Source organism: Nerophis ophidion, linkage group LG15 (assembly GCF_033978795.1).
Source record: "Nerophis ophidion isolate RoL-2023_Sa linkage group LG15, RoL_Noph_v1.0, whole genome shotgun sequence".
Taxonomy (NCBI): domain Eukaryota; kingdom Metazoa; phylum Chordata; class Actinopteri; order Syngnathiformes; family Syngnathidae; genus Nerophis; species Nerophis ophidion.
In genome coordinates, this window is record NC_084625.1 from 35,920,582 (window position 1) to 35,941,898 (window position 21,317).

Here is a 21,317-nt window from a genome sequence, read left to right on the forward strand (position 1 = left end):
CGGCTCCACAGGTATATTAATAAAACATAGCTGCTTACTGTTCTTTTTAGCATACCGGTATTCAATAGCTTGGACCTTAAATCCTACTGAATAGCTCTAAATCTTTTTCCTTTTTTTTTCGATTTCAAATTATTGAAATCAGCCTCCTCCATTTTGAAAATGATGACAGAGGAAGTGTCACTCGTGACGTCACGAATTTGACCCGGCGGTAATACTAAGCATGCGCTAATTATTTTGCGAAGCGAGTTTGACCCGGCAGTAATTCAAGGCAGGCGCATACTATATGCTCGGCGGCAATTTAAGGAAATATGGTATTACATATTGTCAGATTACATTATATACATATTTGCAGAGTGTATATAAAATGTTGATGGAGGGTTTTGAAGTTGTTTTAGAGGGCTTTGAAGGTTACAACGGTGACTTCCATTAGCCGCATCTTGCAAGCCACCCGTTTCCTACCGCTTTTCCCTTTCGGGGTCGCGGGGGCTGCTAGAGCCTATCTCAGCTGCATTCGGGCGGAAGGCAGGGTATACACCCTGGACAAGTCACCAACCTCATCACAGGGCCAACACAGATAGACAGACAACATTGACACTCACATTCACACGTTTTTTTTAATCATCTTTAAAATCCTAAAAAAAAGACATGTGTGTTCTTGTCTCTCATAAAGATTGTGAACGATAAACATTCTAAAAAAAGTGCAGTACCCCTTTAAGCCCCTTAAGAGCTGTCCACTGGCCCCTTTAAGAGCGGACATTGCCTGACCCTCATTCACAAAACCAGTCTGGTGAGTCTTGAAACGTGTTTGTGTGCATTTTCCAACCTGTCTCCACCCATATGAACACCACCGCCTGCTATGCTGCTTTTGCCTTTGCAGACACCAGTGTGCAGAGGATGACAGATAGTTTGTGACAAAGTTTCATGTTTCTGCGCTCCATTTCAATTAGGCAACGATTTTGTGTGCGTGTGTCAGGAGGCTCTGTGCTCTCTCTCTCTCTCTCTCTCTCTCTCTCTCTCTCTCTCTCAGCGGTCAGCAAAGTTAGCGGCTCAGCTGTTCATGAAAAAACATTGTAAACACAAGTTGCATCTCAGAGGAGATGTTTTGTTGGTACAAAAAATAAATAGCAAATGCAGAGGATGACTTTTTGTGCGATAGAACTAATTTTAATGTTCTCAGTTAAATCATTTTAACATAGGCAAACTTTTATGTTATGTATCTTATGAAATTACTGCTTCAACTACAAAACCCAAAACCAGTGAAGTTGGCACGTTGTGTAAATCGTAAATAACACAGAATGCAATGATTTGCAAATCCTTTTCAACCTCAATTCAATTGAATAGACTGAAAAGACAAGATACTTTACGTGTGAACTGGACAACTTTTTTTTTGTGCAAATATTAGCTCATTTGGAATTTGATGCCTGCAACATGTTTCAAAAAAACTGGCACAAGTGACAAAAAAGCCTGGAAAAATTGAGGAGTGCTCATCAAACAATTATGTGCAACATCCCACAGGTGAACAGGCTAATTGGGAACTTGTGGGTGCCATGATTGGATATAAGAGCAGCTTCCATGAAATGCTCAGTCATTCACAAACAAGGATGGGGCAAGGCTCACCACTTTGTCAACCAATGCGTGAGCAAATTGTCGAACAGTTTAAGAACAATATTTCTCAATGATATATTGCAAGGAATTTAGAGACTTCACCATCTACGGTCCGTAATATCATCAAAAGGTTCAGAGAATCTGGAGAAATCACTGCACATAAGTGATGATATTACGGACCTTCGATCCCTCAGGCGGTACTGCATCTAAAAAGCGACACTCAGTATGTAAAGGATATCACCACAAGGGCTCAGGAACACTTAAGAAAACCACTGTCAGTAACTACAGTTTGTCGCTACATCTTATTTCAGGGTACTAGAGTGGCCAGACCTGTCTCCCATTATGTGTGGTGCAATATGAAGGCTAAAACACCACAACGGTGCCCCCGGACTGTTGAACATCTTAAGCTGAACATCAAGCAAGAATGGGAAAGAATTCCACATGAAAAGCTTAAAAAATTGGTCTTCTCAGTTCCCAAACGTTTACTGAATGTTGAAAGGCCATTTAACACAGTGGTAAAAATGCCCCTGTGCCGCCTGCTATGCTGCTTTTGCCTTTGCAGACACCAGTGTGCAGAGGATGACAGATAGTTTGTGACAAAGTTTCATGTTTCTGCGCTCCATTTCAATTAGGCAACGATTTTGTGTGCGTGTGTCAGGAGGCTCTGTGCTCTCTCTCTCTCTCTCTCTCTCTCTCTCAGCGGTCAGCAAAGTTAGCGGCTCAGCTGTTCATGAAAAAACATTGTAAACACAAGTTGCATCTCAGAGGAGATGTTTTGTTGGTACAAAAAATAAATAGCAAATGCAGAGGATGACTTTTTGTGCGATAGAACTAATTTTAATGTTCTCAGTTAAATCATTTTAACATAGGCAAACTTTTATGTTATGTATCTTATGAAATTACTGCTTCAACTACAAAACCCAAAACTAGTGAAGTTGGCACGTTGTGTAAATCGTAAATAACACAGAATGCAATGATTTGCAAATCCTTTTCAACCTAAATTCAATTGAATAGACTGAAAAGACAAGATACTTTACGTGTGAACTGGAAAACTTTTTTTTTGTGCAAATATTAGCTCATTTGGAATTTGATGCCTGCAACATGTTTCAAAAAAACTGGCACAAGTGACAAAAAAGCCTGGAAAAATTGAGGAGTGCTCATCAAACAATTATGTGCAACATCCCACAGGTGAACAGGCTAATTGGGAACTTGTGGGTGCCATGATTGGATATAAGAGCAGCTTCCATGAAATGCTCAGTCATTCACAAACAAGGATGGGGCAAGGCTCACCACTTTGTCAACCAATGCGTGAGCAAATTGTCGAACAGTTTAAGAACAATATTTCTCAATGATATATTGCAAGGAATTTAGAGACTTCAACATCTACGGTCCGTAATATCATCAAAAGGTTCAGAGAATCTGGAGAAATCACTGCACATAAGTGATGATATTACGGACCTTCGATCCCTCAGGCGGTACTGCATCTAAAAAGCGACACTCAGTATGTAAAGGATATCACCACAAGGGCTCAGGAACACTTAAGAAAACCACTGTCAGTAACTACAGTTTGTCGCTACATCTTATTTCAGGGTACTAGAGTGGCCAGACCTGTCTCCCATTATGTGTGGTGCAATATGAAGGCTAAAACACCACAACGGTGCCCCCGGACTGTTGAACATCTTAAGCTGAACATCAAGCAAGAATGGGAAAGAATTCCACATGAAAAGCTTAAAAAATTGGTCTTCTCAGTTCCCAAACGTTTACTGAATGTTGAAAGGCCATTTAACACAGTGGTAAAAATGCCCCTGTGCTAACTTGTTTGCAATGTGTTGCTGCCATAATATTCTAAGATAATGATTATTTGCAAAAAAAAAAAATAATTCTCATCTTGTCTTGCAGTCTATTCAATTGAATATATGTTGAAAAGGATTCGCAAATCATTGTTTACTGTTTTTATTTACGAATTACACAACGTGCCTACTTCACTGGTTTTGGGTTTTGTAATAGAAACAATACAAGTAATCTAAATACAAAGGGAAGACACACACACACACTCAGAAAATAGCACTGTTAATATTGATGCTGAGAATGACCTTCAGTCCTCTCTCTGTGTGTAGTGGGATCTTGTGTGTGCTCGCTACTGGCTGGTCCCCGTGGAGGAGGTGTGCTTCATCCTGGGGGTACTGACCGGATGTCTTGGCTTGGGCTTTACTGCTGACAGGTGACAAATATCATGTTTTATAAAGATGTAGGCACTTTGAATGAATTTGCTGGAGAACTCGCTGCGCGTTGGAAAGAGCTGCTCTGGAAGAGCAATATGTGCCATATGAGTCTCCAAAAGTGTCCAAGAAGACAAGAAAAGATACAAAATTTGTTGCTTGTCGCTCTTTTGAAAAGCTGTCTGAATACTCACAAAAAATCGGGAGTGTCTTAGAATAGTTAACTATTTGAAGATTCAACTCGGAGGAGTTGAATCGTCAATCATCAACATCAATCTTGGTGTGTTAGGAGGGTGTTCCAAGATGCAAACCTAAGAGAGTTAAGCTTTTACCAAAAGCAGCAATCATAAATGAAGCTTTCAGCAGCAATGCAACGTTGAGATCTGTAGTTATATTTAGATAAAGTAGGCTGTGCGTGCAACAAGGCAACAAACATGACTAAAATCATGAAATGAAACCTTACCCGAGCAAAAACGATGCATGATCTATTTGTCTTGACACCAATGTCCTTGAGCTAGCCACACACAAATAAGCTGTAGAAATAAGTTGCTTTTCCAAGTTATCATCTGTTTTGTTGTGCAGAATGTCATCTGGATCACCAGATAGTTTGACATGTCTGGGAACGCGTCCAACAGATAATCCTTGAGATCACTCAACAAACCTTTTTTGATAACATATAGGGATACATTCAATTGCATAGCTGGATTTTTTGCTCGTATCTTCTTCTAATGGCAAGATCTAGACCCTTTACGTACTCAGATCTCACTCTGTTAGCTGCACTGTAGCCATGATAATTTGCTGGCCCACCACTTTGTTTACAACTTTGTTTGCTGCTGAAGTCCTGCTAAACGACTGCCGCAAAATGATTGGTGAGGCGACTATTTTATATGTCCGTGGTCGACCGTGGTGGGACTCGCCAGAAATTGGACACGGCGCACATGCCGGAGGTGTAGCTTAGATTTGTTTGTTCCCTCACTTCTCCCTTTTGGCAATGGTAATGATCCTTCTGCAGGTTCACCCACAGACAATAACTTCCTCTAGATAAGGGGTGTCCAAAGTTTCACCTGTCCAATTAAAACAGAATCAGACAAAAAACAACAGTAAAATGTAAGGAAAAAAATTTGCAAAAAGAAACAATGTAATGAGAAAAAGCTGAAATTTTGATATTCATGAATAATAACATAAAGCTGATGCAAAGAAATGTCTTTAAATGTATACAATGTCTGTTTTTAGTATGTTTTTAGGAAAAAAAAAAATAAAAAAAAAATGGCCCTTGCTCCTTGTCTTTCAGTTTACCTCCCTCGGTGGAACAAGTTTGGACACCCCTGCTCTTAATAGTCATGATTAATTGTCTCAGCCCCAACCCTCAAAAAATAGATAAAATAACTACAACAATTTTAAAGCAATACTAAGTAACTTTCAAACTTTCATAAAATATTTTAATAACTTTTGGGATGATACATCGATTTACAACTATTTGAATGACACCTCTGTCATGGCCTGAGGGGGTCTGTCACTGAGTGCCAGTGCCTGATTTGCTTTAAAGCATACGTCACTCCCCCATTGCCCATTTTTTTTCAAAAGACGGAAGTCAATGTGAACGCTTGAATGAGAAGAAGACGTGCAATTACTGCTATCTTGGCAGAAGCTGTAAAACAACCAAAGAAACAAACAGTTTTGCCCGAGGAGACAAAAATAAGAAAAAGGGAAGCTCTCCAGATAATTGGATCAACATTTCCATGGCTTTCACTCGCTGGGGTGATGTCAAAGATGAGGACGGATTTCTGATTGATGCTGCCTTGGCTCGGCTCCTGCTGGACTTGGAAGTAACTTTTGATGCTCAAATCAAAATGATAATGCTAATGTTAGAAATTTGCATGGTAGCAATAAATAGCCACTAGCTTGGTAGTTTGCAATTCCTTCCTGACACGACCAGCCACGCAAACAACTCATAAGTATTGTATAAAGAAAAAACAAATATAAAGTTTAAATAAAATATCGAGGTTCCTACTGTGTAAAGATCATTGAGGTATTATCGTGTTATTTTGACGCTATACGCTCTAGTCCTCATTGGAAATGTGGTCTTCCTTCAGCAAAACACTACTGCTTTGGTACACTGTCCATCCATCCATCGTCTTCCGCTTATCCGAGGTCGGGTCGCGGGGGCAACAGCCTAAGCAGGGAAACCCAGACTTCCCTTTCCCCAGCCACTTCGTCTAGCTCTTCCCGGGGGATCCCGAGGCGTTCCCAGGCCAGCCGGGAGACATAGTCTTCCCAACGTGTCCTGGGTCTTCCCCGTGGCCTCCTACCGGTTGGACGTGCCCTAAACACCTCCCTAGGGAGGCGTTCGGGTGGCATCCTGACCAGATGCCCGAACCACCTCATCTGGCTCCTCTCGATGTGAAGGAGCAGCGGCTTTACTTTGAGTTCCTCCCGGATGGCAGAGCTTCTCACCCTATCTCTAAGGGAGAGCCCCGCCACACGGCGGAGGAAACTCATTTCGGCCGCTTGTACCTGTGATCTTATCCTTTCGGTCATGACCCAAAGCTCATGACCATAGGTGAGGATGGGAACGTAGATCGACCGGTAAATTGAGAGCTTTGCCTTCCGGCTCAGCTCCTTCTTCACCACAACGGATCGGTACAACGTCCGCATTACTGAAGACGCCGCACCGATCCGCCTGTCGATCTAACAATCCACTCTTCCCTCACTCGTGAACAAGACTCCTAGGTACTTGAACTCCTCCACTTGGGGCAGGGTCTCCTCCCCAACCCGGAGATGGCACTCCACCCTTTTCCGGGCGAGAACCATGGACTCGGACTTGGAGGTGCTGATTCTCATTCCGGTCGCTTCACACTCGGCTGCGAACCGATCCAGCGAGAGCTGAAGATCCCGGTCAGATGAAGCCATCAGGACCACATCATCTGCAAAAAGCAGAGACCTAATCCTGCGGTTACCAAACCGGAACCCCTCAACGCCTTGACTGCGCCTAGAAATTCTGTCCATAAAATTTATGAACAGAATCGGTGACAAAGGACAGCCTTGGCGGAGTCCAACCCTCACTGGAAATGTGTTCGACTTACTGCCGGCAATGCGGACCAAGCTCTGGCACTGATCGTACAGGGAACGGACCGCCACAATAAGACAGTCCGATACCCCATACTCTCTGAGCACTCCCCACAGGACTTCCCGAGGGACACGGTCGAATGCCTTCTCCAAGTCCACAAAGCACATGTAGACTGGTTGGGCAAACTCCCATGCACCCTCAAGAACCCTGCCGAGAGTATAGAGCTGGTCCACAGTTCCACGACCAGGACGAAAACCACACTGTTCCTCCTGAATCCGAGGTTCGACTATCCGACGTAGCCTCCTCTCCAGTACACCTGAATAAACCTTTACGGGGAAGGCTGAGGAGTGTGATCCCACGATAGTTGGAACACACCCTCCGGTCCCCCTTCTTAAAGAGAGGAACCACCACCCCGGTCTGCCAATCCAGAGGTACCGCCCCCGATGTCCACGCGATGCTGCAAAGTCTTGTCAACCAAGACAGCCCCACAGCATCCAGAGCCTTAAGGAACTCCGGGCGGATCTCGTCCACCCCTGGGGCCTTTCCACCGTGGAGCTTTTTAACTACCTCAGCGACCTCAGCCCCAGAAATAGGAGAGTCCACCACAGATTCCCCAGGCACTGCTTCCTCATAGGAAGACGTGTTGGTGGGATTGAGGAGGTCTTCGAAGTATTCCTTCCGCCTATCCACAACATCCGCAGTCGAGGTCAGCAGAACACCATCCGCACCATACACGGTGTTGATAGTGCACTGCTTCCCCTTCCTGAGGCGGCGGACGGTGGTCCAGAATCGCTTCGAAGCCGTCCGGAAGTCGTTTTCTATGGCTTCCCCGAACTCTTCCCATGTCCGAGTTTTTGCCTCCGCGACCGCTGAAGCTGCACACCGCTTGGCCTGTCGGTACCTGTCCACTGCCTCCAGAGTCCTATGAGCCAAAAGGACCCGATAGGACTCCTTCTTCAGCTTGACGGCATCCCTCACCGCTGGTGTCCACCAAGGGGTTTTGGGATTGCCGCCCCGACAGGCACCAACTACCTTGCGGCCACAGCTCCGATCTGCCGCCTCGACAATAGAGGTGCGGAACATGGTCCACTCGGACTCAATGTCCAGCACCTCCCTCGTGACATGTTCAAAGTTCTTCCGGAGGTGGGAATTGAAACTTTGTCTGACAGGAGACTCTGCCAGACGTTCCCAGCAGACCCTCACAATGCGTTTGGGCCTCCCAGGTCTGTCCGGCATCCTCCCCCACCATCGCAGCCAACTCACCACCAGGTGGTGATCGGTAGAAAGCTCCGCCCCTCTCTTCACCCGAGTGTCCAAAACATGAGGCCGCAAATCCGATGACACAACTACAAAGTCGATCATGGAACTGCGGCCTAGGGTGTCCTGGTGCCAAGTGCACATATGGACACCCTTATGTTTGAACATGGTGTTTGTTATGGACAAACTGTGACGAGCACAAAAGTCCAATAACAAAACACCACTCGGGTTCAGATCCGGGCGGCCATTCTTCCCAATCACGCCTCTCCAGGTTTCACTGTCGTTGCCAACGTGAGCGTTGAAGTCTCCCAGTAGGACAAGGGAATCACCCGGGGGACCACTTTCCAGTACTCCCTCGAGTGTTCCCAAAAAGGGTGGGTACTCTGAACTGCTGTTTGGTGCATAAGCACAAACAACAGTCAGGACCCGTCCCCCCACCCGAAGGCGGAGGGAGGCTACCCTTTCGTCCACCGGGTTGAACTCCAACGTACAGGCTTTGAGCCGGGGGGAAACAAGAATTGCCACCCCAGCCCGTCGCCTCTCACTGCCGGCAACGCCAGAGTGGAAGAGGGTCCAATCCCTCTCGAGAGAAGTGGTTCCAGAGCCCTTGCTGTGCGTCGAAGTGAGTCCGACTATATCCAGCCGGAATTTCTCGACTTCGCGCACTAGCTCAGGCTCTTTCCCCCCCAGTGACGTGACGTTCCACGTCCCAAGAGCTAGTTTCTGTAGCCGAGGATCGGACCGCCAAGTGCCCTGCCTTCGGCTGTCGCCCAGCTCACAATGCACCCGACCTCTATGGCCCCTGCTATGGGTGGTGAGCCCATTGGAGGGGTGACCCACGTTGCCTCTTCGGGCTGTGCCCGGCCGGGCCCCATGGGAACAGGCCCGGCCACCAGGCGCTCGCCATCGTGCCCCACCTCCGGGCCTGGCTCCAGAGGGGGGCCCCGGTGACCCGCGTCCGGGCGAGGGAAATCTGGGTCCATGATTTTTCTTCTTCATAAAGGTCTTCGAGCTGCTCTTTGTCTGATCCCTCACCTAGAACCTGTTTGCCTTGGGAGACCCTACCAGGGGGCTTTATGCCCCCGGACAACATAGCTCCTAGGATCATTGGGACACGCAAACTCCTCTACCACGATAAGGTTGCAGCTCAGAGAGGAGCTTTGGTACACTGGTGCCGCCAAATTTAACCAAAACCAAAAGTTCTTAAATGGGGCTTAAACGAATCAGATTAGACCAGTGATTCTCAAACTACACTAAGTTTGTAAATATGTATTGTATGTGAGTATCATTGTTGAGGATGTTTGTGCATTGTGTGTAATGTTACAGTCGCCAAAATATTAAATCTACTTCTTAAATAAAACCTCTGCCTTGTTCTTATTGAATATTTAGGCCTACAATACTAGTATAAGTTGGTCATTACTTGGAAAACCAAGTTTTTTCTTAGGTGGTACTTTTAAAAAAAAGTTTGACAACCACTGGATTCGATTGTAGCTGAGATAGGCACCAGTGCCCCCCGCGACCCCGAAGGGAATAAGCAGTAGAAAATGGATGGATGGATGGATTAGACTATGACAATCTTTAGGAGAAGATATACTAGATATACTAGTTAAGTTGACAACAGATTCTTCCTGATACGTTTCCTTATTCTTTGGTAGACCAGGTGTGTATAAGGTGTGTTAAGAGGCAGCGTTATGTTCTGTACGGAGTTGTAATGACACATTTACAGGCAGTCCCATTATGAGAGAAGGCGAACAGGTAGTGCCAAATCAAATTTCAGAACTAATTTACTATCAATTTATTCCCAACAGAAATATTATTGTATGAGAAACACAGGGGGATGAAGCCAACCCTCAACCTGTGACCCATCATAATAGAGAAGGCCTGTTTGGGGAGGTGGTGCCTGCATGTTGGGCAAGAGCATAATAATGCATATTTACCCTTTAAACAGCTTGTTTATGGAATATATGTGTTTCTCTGCAGAATTGGCCGCTCCAAGACCTTGCTGACATCGCTCACCTTCTCGGTGGTGTTTGGCGTTTTGGTGTGTGTCTCCCCATATCCCTCCATCTTCATTGTCATGCGCTTCTGTCTGGCGGCTTCCAGCGCTGGAGTCTACCTTACCTTGTACATCTGTCGTGAGTTTTTCATTATGTATCCTTAATGAGCCAGCTTGTTTTTCATTAGTCCTCTTCCTGTTGAGATAATACGTGTTTGGTGGTCTCAGGCCTGGAGCTGTGCGAGCCGTCTTTCAGGCTGATGGCTACCATGCTGGCGGGGCTGACAACTTTTGCCGGGGAGCTGCTGCTGCTAGCTGTGGCCCTTGGCTGCCATTCCTGGAGGGGTCTGCTGGGAGCTGGTGCCGCCCCACTAACGCTCTTCCTCTGCTACGGGTACAAGATAATTTCAATGCTTTAAGATTTACAATATTGTATTTGTGAGTTTTGATGTGCAGTATAATACATACACGATTTGGGACATACTACTGAGTCAATTAAATAATCAAGTCAATTTAAAGTAGATGAAATAATCAAGTACATTTCCCACAGAGGATAAAACTACTGTGTTGACCCCAAAAGCAAACAATTCACTCAAAAGCAAAACATTTTGCCAGCTACACCACCAGCTAGCTTGTTTTACCATTAGTGGTTTAGCAGAACACATTTGTTTGACAATTGTCTATATTTCACAATTACAAAGTTTATGTTATAGAAATTTTACCAGCCCCAAATAAAATGATTGGTGTTTACGGCTGTCACTAACCCCGGTCTCGTTAACACGTACGCACAGGTAGCCCGTGCACACACACAAAATCAGTCCAAGAGAAGCAATGAACAATATGCAGTCATGTTGTTCTAATGATAAATTATGTATTCAATGACAGCTATTGCTAGCTATCCATATTGCTATTATTAGCTAACAATACCTAAAGCTAAAATGCGTGCATGTGTTAAGTACGTACATGATTACGTTATTACATATGAGAAGCCATAAGAGGGCGGGATATCCATCCATCCAGCCATTTCTACCTCTTCATACTGTGTAAAATGCATTGGAAAGTTAGCGTGAATGTTGCAAACATTCCCTTTATGTTACAAGTAAAAACGTTCAAAAGTATTAACCACGTGTTAAACACAATAATGGTGCTTATTTTCCACACTGAGAGAGCACAAAAGGTCAGCCTCACTTACGTGTCGACTCGCTGTAGCATTCCTGGAGTTTTTCCAGAGTCCCCTCGCTGGCTCCTGCTGTTTGAGCGACACGGTGACATGAACTCCTTCGGCGAGAGGAGAAACTCAAATAGAGACGACGAGAGCTTCACAGGTGCGTGCACAGTGATAGATACTCTATGGCTCACCTTTGGTGTTTGTGTATCTTCTTTACTGAGCTTAATGGATGTTCATTTCGCCTATGGGTATAGCTATTGATTCAATGTGTTCTTTGTGTTGGCGCCAGAGCTGAATTCAGAAGCGGCACCCTCCTCACGTCCCCGCCTATCCTTCCCCGAGCTCATCCACAGCAGGAATATCTGGAAAAACCTCTGTGTGCTGGGCTTCACCTCGTAAGTCATCATTAGTCATGTGCTTTTCGATTTGGGTCTCTTACCGCACGTATCCTTCCCCAGTTTCATCTCTCACGGCATTAGCCATTGCTACAGCTCTTTCCGAGGTGACGTCAGAGGCACGGCCCCCAGCTTCTACTGGACGTACCTGCTGTCCGTGTGCGCGGGGGGCAGCGCCTGGCTGTTGCTGTGGGCGACTGTAAACAGGTGCGGCCGTCGCGGCATCCTTCTGCTCTCCATGACGATGACGGGTTTGGCCTCCTTGATCCTTCTGGGACTCATGAAGTGTTAGTAATTTTTTTTTTTACTTTGCTCAAGTCATTATTGGAAGACTGTACTGGAATTATAACATACTAAATGTTCAGCTTCATTCAAAATAAAGTAGACTTAATTCATTATTATTACGTATGGCACAGAATGCACACGCCAGAGTCTCTATTTCTCTCTTGTGGTGAAAAAACAGTACAACACTAATAAAGCCAAGCTGCACAGGATCAGCTTAAACATTAAAGGTTGTGTTTGGCTTGTGCAACGCTTTCCAATCAAGTAAACAAGAAAGAAACAGTATGCACTAAACAAAGAAACAATATGGACATCCAGTATTTTATTTTATTTTTGACGAGAGGAAAAAGACTGACAGTTTTGTACGTTTCCTATTTTCCTATCTTCGCTATTCCACTAAATTCTTCTTTTAGCCACATTTTCACAAAGTTTCACCCTTCATTGTTATTATTATTTTGTAAAGAAAGTATTTCGAAGGGTGGACCGTCACAGTTTTTACATTTTAATGACAAATGGCTAATGTAGTCATGCATTAAGTCATACTTAGATTACAACAGAAGCAATATATTCACACTCAATACTCCTGTTTAGGACGACACGGCCACCCTTTTACGGACAAAACACATTTTAAAGATCCTCTATATGACATTGCTTGCTAATAATGACATACTAAAAAAACACTTGTCAAAGAGCCTCGATGTGACAAGGAGCTGAAATATTAGTCAAAGAGCCTCACTTTTACAAGGAGAGCTTTTCTTGTTATTAAAGGCCTACTGAAATTAGATTTTCTTAATTAAACGGGGATAGAAGGTCCATTCATACTTGATCATTTTGCGATATTGCCATATTTTTTCTGAAAGGATTTAGTAGAGAACATCGACGATAAAGTTCGCAACTTTTGGTCGCTAATTAAAAACCTTTCCTTTGCCGGAAGTAGCAGACGATGTGATGTGTGCGTGACGTCACGGGTTGTAGGGCACCTCACATCCTCACATTGTTTATAATCATAGCCTCCAGCAGCAAGAGCTATTCGGACCGAGAAAGCGACAATTTCCCTATTAATTGGAGCGAGGATGAAAGATTCGTGGATGAGGAAATTTAGAGTGAAGGACTAGGAAAAAAATTAAATACAAAAAAAGTTACAAAAAAAAAGACGATTGCAGTGCGAGCGATTCAGATGTTATTAGACAGATTTACTAGGGATAATTCTGGAAAATCCCTTATTGTTCTATTGTGTTGCTAGTGTTTTGTTGAGATTAAATAGTACCTGAAAGTCGGAGGAGTGTGGCCACGGGTGTGTTGACGCCAGAGTCTCTGAGGGAAGTCACGCAGCTGTGGGGGGACGCTGGCTCTGCTGATGTCTCCGGTAAGAGCAGCCTTATTACCACAATTTTCTCACCGAAAACTGCCGGTTGACATGTAGTCGGGATCCATGTTCGCTTGACCGCTCTGATCCATAGTAAAACTTCAACTTTGGTAATTTTAAACCAGGAAACACCGGCTGTTTGTGTGGCTAAAGGCTAAAAGCTTCCCACCTCCATCTTTCTACTTTGACTTCTCCATTATTAATTGAACAAATCGCAAAAGATTCAGCAACACAGACGTCCAGAATACTGTGTAATTATGCGATTAAAGCAGACTACTTATAGTTTGGATCGGGTTGGAAAATAATGTCCGCTACAACCCGAGACGTCAAACGCACGCGTCATCATACCGCAACGTTTTCAACACGACACTTCGCGGGAAATTTAAAATTGCAATTTAGTAAACTAAAAAGGCCGTATTGGCATGTTTTGCAATGTTAATATTTCATCATTGATATATAAACTATCAGACTGCGTTGTCGGTAGTAGTGGGTATCAGTAGGCCTTTAAGGGCACATTGCAAAATACTTTTCAAAGATCCTATATGACAAGCAAAGCATTGCTTGTTATAAAGGAAATACTGCAAAAACCCTGGTTCATACTCCTATACAGTAGATGGCGGAAACATTGAGTGCCCCGCCATTAAACAAGTAAAAGCAGCAGCAGAACTATATCCTCAATTTGACAACAAACGCTTTTTTTTTTTTGAGGACACACTGCAAAACATTTATCATTGATCAAATTTATTCTCTATGTATAAGAAGGAAAACTTAGCTTGTTTTTAAGAATATGCTGCAAAAACTAGTCAAAGATCACACCAATAAGGTTGTTCATAGATGTATTGTAAAACTCCTGATAGAAGGTCGCCATTTGCTATTAGGGATGTCCCGATACAACTTTTTCACTTCCGATACGATACCGATATTGTAGCCTTGAGTATTGGCCGATACCGATATCAATACGATACAATATAGGCACGGATCATACATATATTTATTCCTTATTTTGTTGTGTGGAATGTTAGAAAAGGCTTGATAAAGTGATGTTACTGTTACTGATGTTGTAGTGTTAAAACAGAAAACAATAGTCAGCAAGAGTAGGTATAGGAAAAACTGACTGAATTATTATCAACCAATTGGTTACATAAATTTTAACCTTCAACATAAGAGTATAACCTCAACAAATACAATAAAAACTAAATGTTATATTTAAATTGCAAAATAACCACTAATACCAACATAATTATACAATTGAATAGAATAAATTAAAAATAAATTAGAAGACCCTGAAAAATAACCTAAATAAATCCAATTACAAAAGAAACAAAAACGTTTTAAAGTGCAAACAATTCAAGTTCATTTCAGTTATTTTTTTTACTGTCAGCATATGTTGGAAACAACTGTGGGCAGGGACAAAAACAACAAAAACAACACAATATTGTCCACTGTCCAACGGCTCTAAGTTAAGCGTTCACAGCTCCAGTTTCACTGACTGACTGTGCCCAAAACAATGTAGTAATTACTCTTAGTCTTCACTGAAGAATAGTGTAAACACAATAAACATATCACTCTAATAACAAGAGCATAAAACAAATAATAATCAGTCAGTGTTGACTACCCTTACTCCTCCTCCTCCTTCTTCTCCACTTTCTGCAGTCCGAGCATAATGTGGAGATTTTTTTTTAAGAAGATAAGCATTTCGGCATGTTGTGTTGTTTTGTCTACAATGTAGTGGCAGCTATGAATAATGTAGCGAGGTTCAAGGTGCTCCATTAAGCGTTGAAACCCGACATTACTCACCACCGACAGGGGCTGGTCATCAAGCCCAATAAACTGGGCTATTTTTTCTGTTATGGCCATTGCCTTTTTGCTGTCCCGTGGTAGTTTGTCACGTTTTGCAAAGCTTTCGGCCAGCGTGGGTTGCTGAAGCGAGCCAGAGGTTTGTTGCTTCGCCTTGCTGCTCTCGCGAAAATCCTCATGTTCTTTTTTGTGGTGTTTTTTCAAATGTGCGATGAGGTTGCTTGTATTGAACCTTCCCGGTTCTGTCCCTCCACGGGACACTTGCGCCTGAAAATGTTGCATTTAGCGGCAACGTCTTTGTCCAAGTTTACGTTAAAATACTTCCACACAGCCGTCATCACTACACTTTGCTGCACGCACACGCGTTGTCCTTGTTGTGATCACGTGGTCTGTGCATGCTGGATCAGAGACGCTCTTTTTCCGCGGCCGGCACCAATGTGTTGGAGTGTGATCAAACCAGAGTCACCTGTTATAGAAGTGCTGCAGGGGCAAATGGACAGCTTATATCGGAGCGCTTATATGAGAGTTTTTAGTTTCAGTCCGATAAAATCCGATATTCACATTTTTGGCTAATATCGGACTGATTTCCGATATCAATATCGGATCGGGACATCCCTATTTGCTATTTTTGTTACATCTTTGTTACATGGGACAATGCACATTAATAAACATATAAAATGTTAAATACCAATGATTGACAAATTGTAGCCAAAATCCAAGTTTCATCTGCAGTCCGTGGCAGGTTGATCAGGAACAAAGTGACCATAGTAGTTAAAGTGCATAAGGCAGATGGAGAAGTGCTAAATTGTTGCATATAATAATTTTGCTGAAGGAAGAAAATACACATCTGCTTTGGCCCAGTAAGTTAACGTGCTGGTATTATTGCACATAGTCCTATTGCACAAGTAGTTACCAAAAACAGATGTATTTACACATGGAAAATTGGACCAAAAAATTTAACATTACTGTATCTACGTGTGAAATATTGCACAAAATATGAATACATAACTTTTAGAATTGAAATAGAAATGCACAGAAATTTATTAAAACTAATGACAAGTATTTCTATTTTTATTTCAATGTATTTTATATCCATGCTCTTGTCCTTAAATGTGATGTATCACCTATAACCCATCAGATACTAAAGCCAAAAAAGCCTACTTGTTGTGGTTTAAAAAAAAATAGAATCCAAGTGCAGATCAGTAAAAAATATATATTTAATAACAAAAAAATCACTGGAGAAACTAAATCTGTAGTAACGAAAAATCAGCTCCAGGAAAACTGATTTAAAAGTCTGTCCACCATCTGAGGAAATACAAAAGTACAGGAATTACAAAAAAGTTCAGGGCATAGGTCAGAATAAGTGAGGTCAGGCTGGATTGTACCGCAGGCAACGGACGAACTGACACTGGCTGGGTGGAAATCCAGTGTTTAAGTCAGGTGGTTGATTACAAGCAGTTGGGCTCGGATGACTGGCAGCACACCTGCAATTGATGACCGGGTAGGAGACTTACAGACACAAGAGGGGAGGGAAGTACTAAAACAAGAGGGAAAAAAAGGCAGGAGGACCGCCCTTATGACACTACCACTAGCAAAAACGAGTTAAAACAAAAGTCTATGGAGAGTTTTTTTGCAAAAGGAAAAGGCCAGGGGCACCCACTAATTCAACGTTACGGTGATTTTTTTCAGGTATTCATTTTTCATGCACTTATTTGCTAAAGATCTTCTAAAAGACAAGAGGAGCAAAATACAAGTCAAATATCCCTAATTTGACAAGGAGCTCTTTTGTTATTATTGTCAAAATACTAGTCAAATATATTTTACATGACAAGAAGAACTTGTCAAAGATCCTTGTCAAGGGGAGTAAAAGATCCTTTTGTTGATTATCGTTTGACAATAATAGCATTGCTTGTTATAAAGGACATCCTACGAAATGCTCGTGACAGTCATATGACAAGACTCTTCCCTTGGTTTTAGGACCTCATTCAGAAACACAAAGATTGTCTATACAACAGTGTTTTTAGTAATATGTTGCATTGATTTTAAGTTTTAACTTGAATCTTTCCCCTTCCAGATCTCAGTGAGATGGCCATCACAGTTTTCTCCGTGATGGGTCTCCTCTCCTCCCAGGCCACCGCCTCCCTCTGCATCCTCTTCACTGCGGAGATCATGCCCACCGTCATCAGGTAAGATGGCGCACACTGCATGTAAAATAAATCGAAACCTGAGGGTGTGTGTGTCCACAGAGGGGTCGGCGTGGGTGCTGTGCTCGCCCTGGGCTGCGTGGGTCGCCTCAGTTCACCGCTAATGGACCTGAGGAACCACTACGGCTACTTCCTGCACCACGTGGTTTACTCCTCGCTGGCCTTGTTGGCCGTCTTGTCCATCTTGCTGCTGCCTGAGAGCAAGAGGAAGCCTCTGCCCCAGACGCTTGCTGATGGGGAGCAGTACAGACGCCCCCCGCTGGGCAGGAGGAGGCGGGACAACGTGCCGCTGCTGGCCACGCCCAACCTAGAGACCTAAAAGAAGCGTATAGCAGACAGGCGGGGACACATGCAATCCCATGCAGAACATTTGATGTCCATGTTTATTTAGGAAGGAGAAAAAGGGCTTCAAAGATTTTTAACTAATAGCAAAGAAGCTTTCAAACACGTTCTCATCATCTCTCATTGGCACCAATTCTTGTCGCATCTTGCCAGATCTAGTTTTCTACACGTTCATGTGAGTGAGCTAACACCCATCCCAGTCACACTGTCACACTCTTAAGGTGTTGTAAATACTTTTCTTGACCGTTAGGGTGCCTGGAAGCCAAGTAGAGGAGCACTTTACAAATTTTAAAAGGAGAGTTACTGATTACCGCACTGCTCCATCAGTGTTAACAAGTCAAATTGAAGCCCCTAAAGCTTCAGTTTGTGTACGTCTAGCCTGGCGCTGGAGTATTTATTATTTTATTTAAGCCTTTAATCTCCTGAGACTTACTAAAAAAACTGTTTCTGGAAGTAAAAAATATATTTTTAGGTCAGAAAATGTTTTTATGTCCCAACAACAAACGTTTTTAACTGTACCTGCATGTATAGGTTATGAAATTTGGATTAATATTATTAATTGCAAACTTCCCTTTTAGGCACACAGCGTCAGCACTCGGCTTGTAAACATTTGTACTTTGATCAAATCCGTGTCAGAAAGGTGTATGCAAATGTATGATTAAATTATTTTAAATCATTTATTTTGCGCAAAAAAAAATAAATATATATTTCCCATGATTCTGTTTTGGAACAAAACATACGTCAAACTAAGTCAAGTTTGTTTAACTAAAGGGTGCTTCATATGAAATTTTACTGCAAATGTATACCTAGTCACTTGCTGCTAGTCACTGACAATAATTGCAAATTTTCCATTTTCTAAATGTTGTGCAGTGCTAGTGCTGGGCTGGCAAATAAGAATCAAATATGGGCCAAAGGACATTTCTGGAAGATGTGCAACTTTATGATTTAAATCAGGAGTATCAAACTCATTTTAGATCAAGGGCCACATGGAGAAAAATCTACTGCCAAATGAGCCAGACTGGTAAAATCCCTGCACGATCATTTAAAACAAGGGTCACCAACGCGGTGCCCGCGGGCACCAGGTAGCCCGTAAGGACCAGATGAGTAGCCTGCTGGCCTGTTCTAAAAATAGCTCAAATAGCAGCACTTACCAGTGAGCTGCCTCTATTTTTTTAAATTTGATTTATTTACTAGCAAGCTGGTCTTGCTTCGCTCGACATTTTTAATTCTAAGAGAGACAAAACTCAAATAGAATTTGAAAATCCAAGAAAATATTTTAAAGATTTGGTCTTCACTTGTTTAAATAAATTCATTTATTTTTTTTACTTTGCTTCTTATAACTTTCAGAAAGACAATTTTAGAGAAAAAAAAACAACCTTAAAAATGATTTTAGGATTTTTAAACATATTTACCTTTTTTTCCCTTTTAAATTCCTTCCTCTTCTTTCCTGACAATTTAAATCAATGTTCAAGTAATTTTTTTTGATTGTAAAGAATAATAAATACATTTTAATTTAAGTCTTTATTTTAGCTTCTGTTTTTTCGACAAATAATATTTGTGAAATATTTCTTCAAACTTATTATGATTAAAATACCCAAAAAATATTCTGGCAAATCTAGAAAATCTGTAGAATCAAAATTAAATCTTATTTCAAAGTATTTTGAATTTCTTTTAAAATGTTGGTTCTGGAAAATCTAGAAGAAATAATGATTTGTCTTTGTTAGAAATATAGCTCGGTCCAATTTGTTATATATTCTAACAAAATGCAGATTGGATTTTAACCTATTTAAAACATGTAATCAAAATTCTGAAATTAATCTTAATCAGGAAAAATGACTAATGATGTTCCATAAATTCTTTTTTTAATTTTTTCAAAAAGATTCGAGTTAGCTACTTTTTCTCTTCATTTTTTTTGTTTGAATTTTGTAATTTTAAAGAGTTGAAATTGAAGATAAACTATGTTTCAAAATTTAATTTTAATTTTTTTTGGTGATTTTTCCGTTTTTAAGCTGTTCAATTAAGTGTTTTTTTCCCATCATTTATTGTCTACAAAAAAACCTTCTGAAAAGAAAAAAAAATGTACGACAGAATGACAGACAGAAATACCCATTTTATAATATATATAGATTTATTTATTAAAGGTAAATTGAGCAAATTGGCTATTTCTGGCAATTTATTTAAGTGTGTATCAAACTGGTAGCCTTTCGCATTAATCAATACCCAAGAAGTAGCTCTTGGTTTCAAAAAGGTTGGTGACCCCTGACTTAAAAATAAAGACACCTTCAGATTGTTTTCTGTGTTTAAAAATAGAAGCACATTCTGAAAATGCACAAATCATAATGTTGTTGTTTTTTTACACTTACATGTTGCAGTTAATAGTATTCTGTCTTTATTTGTTGTTATTTATATTTTCTGAATGAATGATGTGATAATGTTCATCAGTAAACTCAATGGTGTTCATTTTCAATCTATCGAGATAAAAAAAATATCAAAATCAAATTACAGTATGCCATGTATGTAGTTTGATCATTTTCGTCGATTGATGTACTAATATCATGTGGTTTATTTTGTACATCATCATCCAGAGATACAAAGAATTGCTATTGCAACATTCAGTAGACACATGTAGAAGAGCTGTTTCTTTCATTCAAAAATATCAGGTTAATTTGTATACTTAGCAAACTCATCCCGCGAGCCGGATAAAACCTGTTAGCGGGCCTGATCCGGCCCGTGGGCCGTACGTTTGACACCCCTGATTTAAATGCTCAGTAAATTTGTGCCATTAAAAAAAATATTTAACACATTTTCCCATTATTTATTTTAGTGGAAAACATGCAGAAAATTAAATTCAGGTTTGTTTAAAAATGTGTAATAAACAGGGCGTTCCATATAAAATTTTACAGAAATGTTACTAGCCTCTTCCTGCTCCGTCACTGATAATAATATGATTGCAAATTTCCCATTTTCTCATTGACGCAGTTGTTAGTGCTGGGCTTGTAAATGATTGTAGCGGGATAAAATCCTTCTCAGGACGATATGCAAATTTATGATTTAAGTATTTTAAATCAGTTATTTTGCTCTTTAAAAAATTACAAAATGTATTTTCCAGTGTGTTTAAAAAGTTATCATGAATAACAGCGCTCCAGTTTAAATTTTACCAGCCTCTCCCTGCTCCTTCACTAATAATGATGGCAAATTTCCCATTTTCTCATTGGCACAGAGCATCTGGACTGGACTTGTAAATAATGGATTTGTAAATTTACGATTTAATTACGTTAATTCAGTACAAAACATGTATCAAATTAACTTCCAGTTTAAAAAAAGGGAAGAAATCATTTCACATTAATAAAAAAAGGGATTAAGAAATGTTGTCAGTGTTTTCAGTATGTTAAAAATGAATATGTTACCAAAAGCGCTAAGAACTATTGATTGAACTGCTAAAACGTATTGTTTCCACCTTTGTTTTTGTTTTTTTTTCCAAGATGGCGCTGCTGTAGTGGCTGCTGTAGGCAGGAGCTCTGTGCTCTTGTATCATCCTTTTGTGTTTCCCTCTTGTTTTCATGTGTTATTATATTTTTTTGCATTTTGGTCCGGGACCCTTTGGGACTGTGTGACAAGG

General features: G+C 41.5%; 1 protein-coding gene across 1 annotated transcript in view; it reads left to right on the forward strand.

The window, feature by feature from the left end:
* Window positions 1-21,064, forward strand: part of slc22a17 (solute carrier family 22 member 17) — a 30,100-nt gene extending 9,036 nt beyond the window's left edge. Inside the window, exons 3-10 of the mRNA XM_061922094.1 lie at window positions 3,723-3,826; window positions 10,129-10,283; window positions 10,373-10,538; window positions 11,354-11,469; window positions 11,602-11,707; window positions 11,771-11,994; window positions 17,227-17,338; window positions 17,399-21,064. Of these exons, the coding sequence (XP_061778078.1) occupies window positions 3,723-3,826; window positions 10,129-10,283; window positions 10,373-10,538; window positions 11,354-11,469; window positions 11,602-11,707; window positions 11,771-11,994; window positions 17,227-17,338; window positions 17,399-17,675 (1,260 nt within the window). The 3' untranslated portion in view covers window positions 17,676-21,064. The remainder of the gene's footprint in view (window positions 1-3,722; window positions 3,827-10,128; window positions 10,284-10,372; window positions 10,539-11,353; window positions 11,470-11,601; window positions 11,708-11,770; window positions 11,995-17,226; window positions 17,339-17,398) is intronic.
* Window positions 21,065-21,317: the final 253 nt, after the last annotated feature.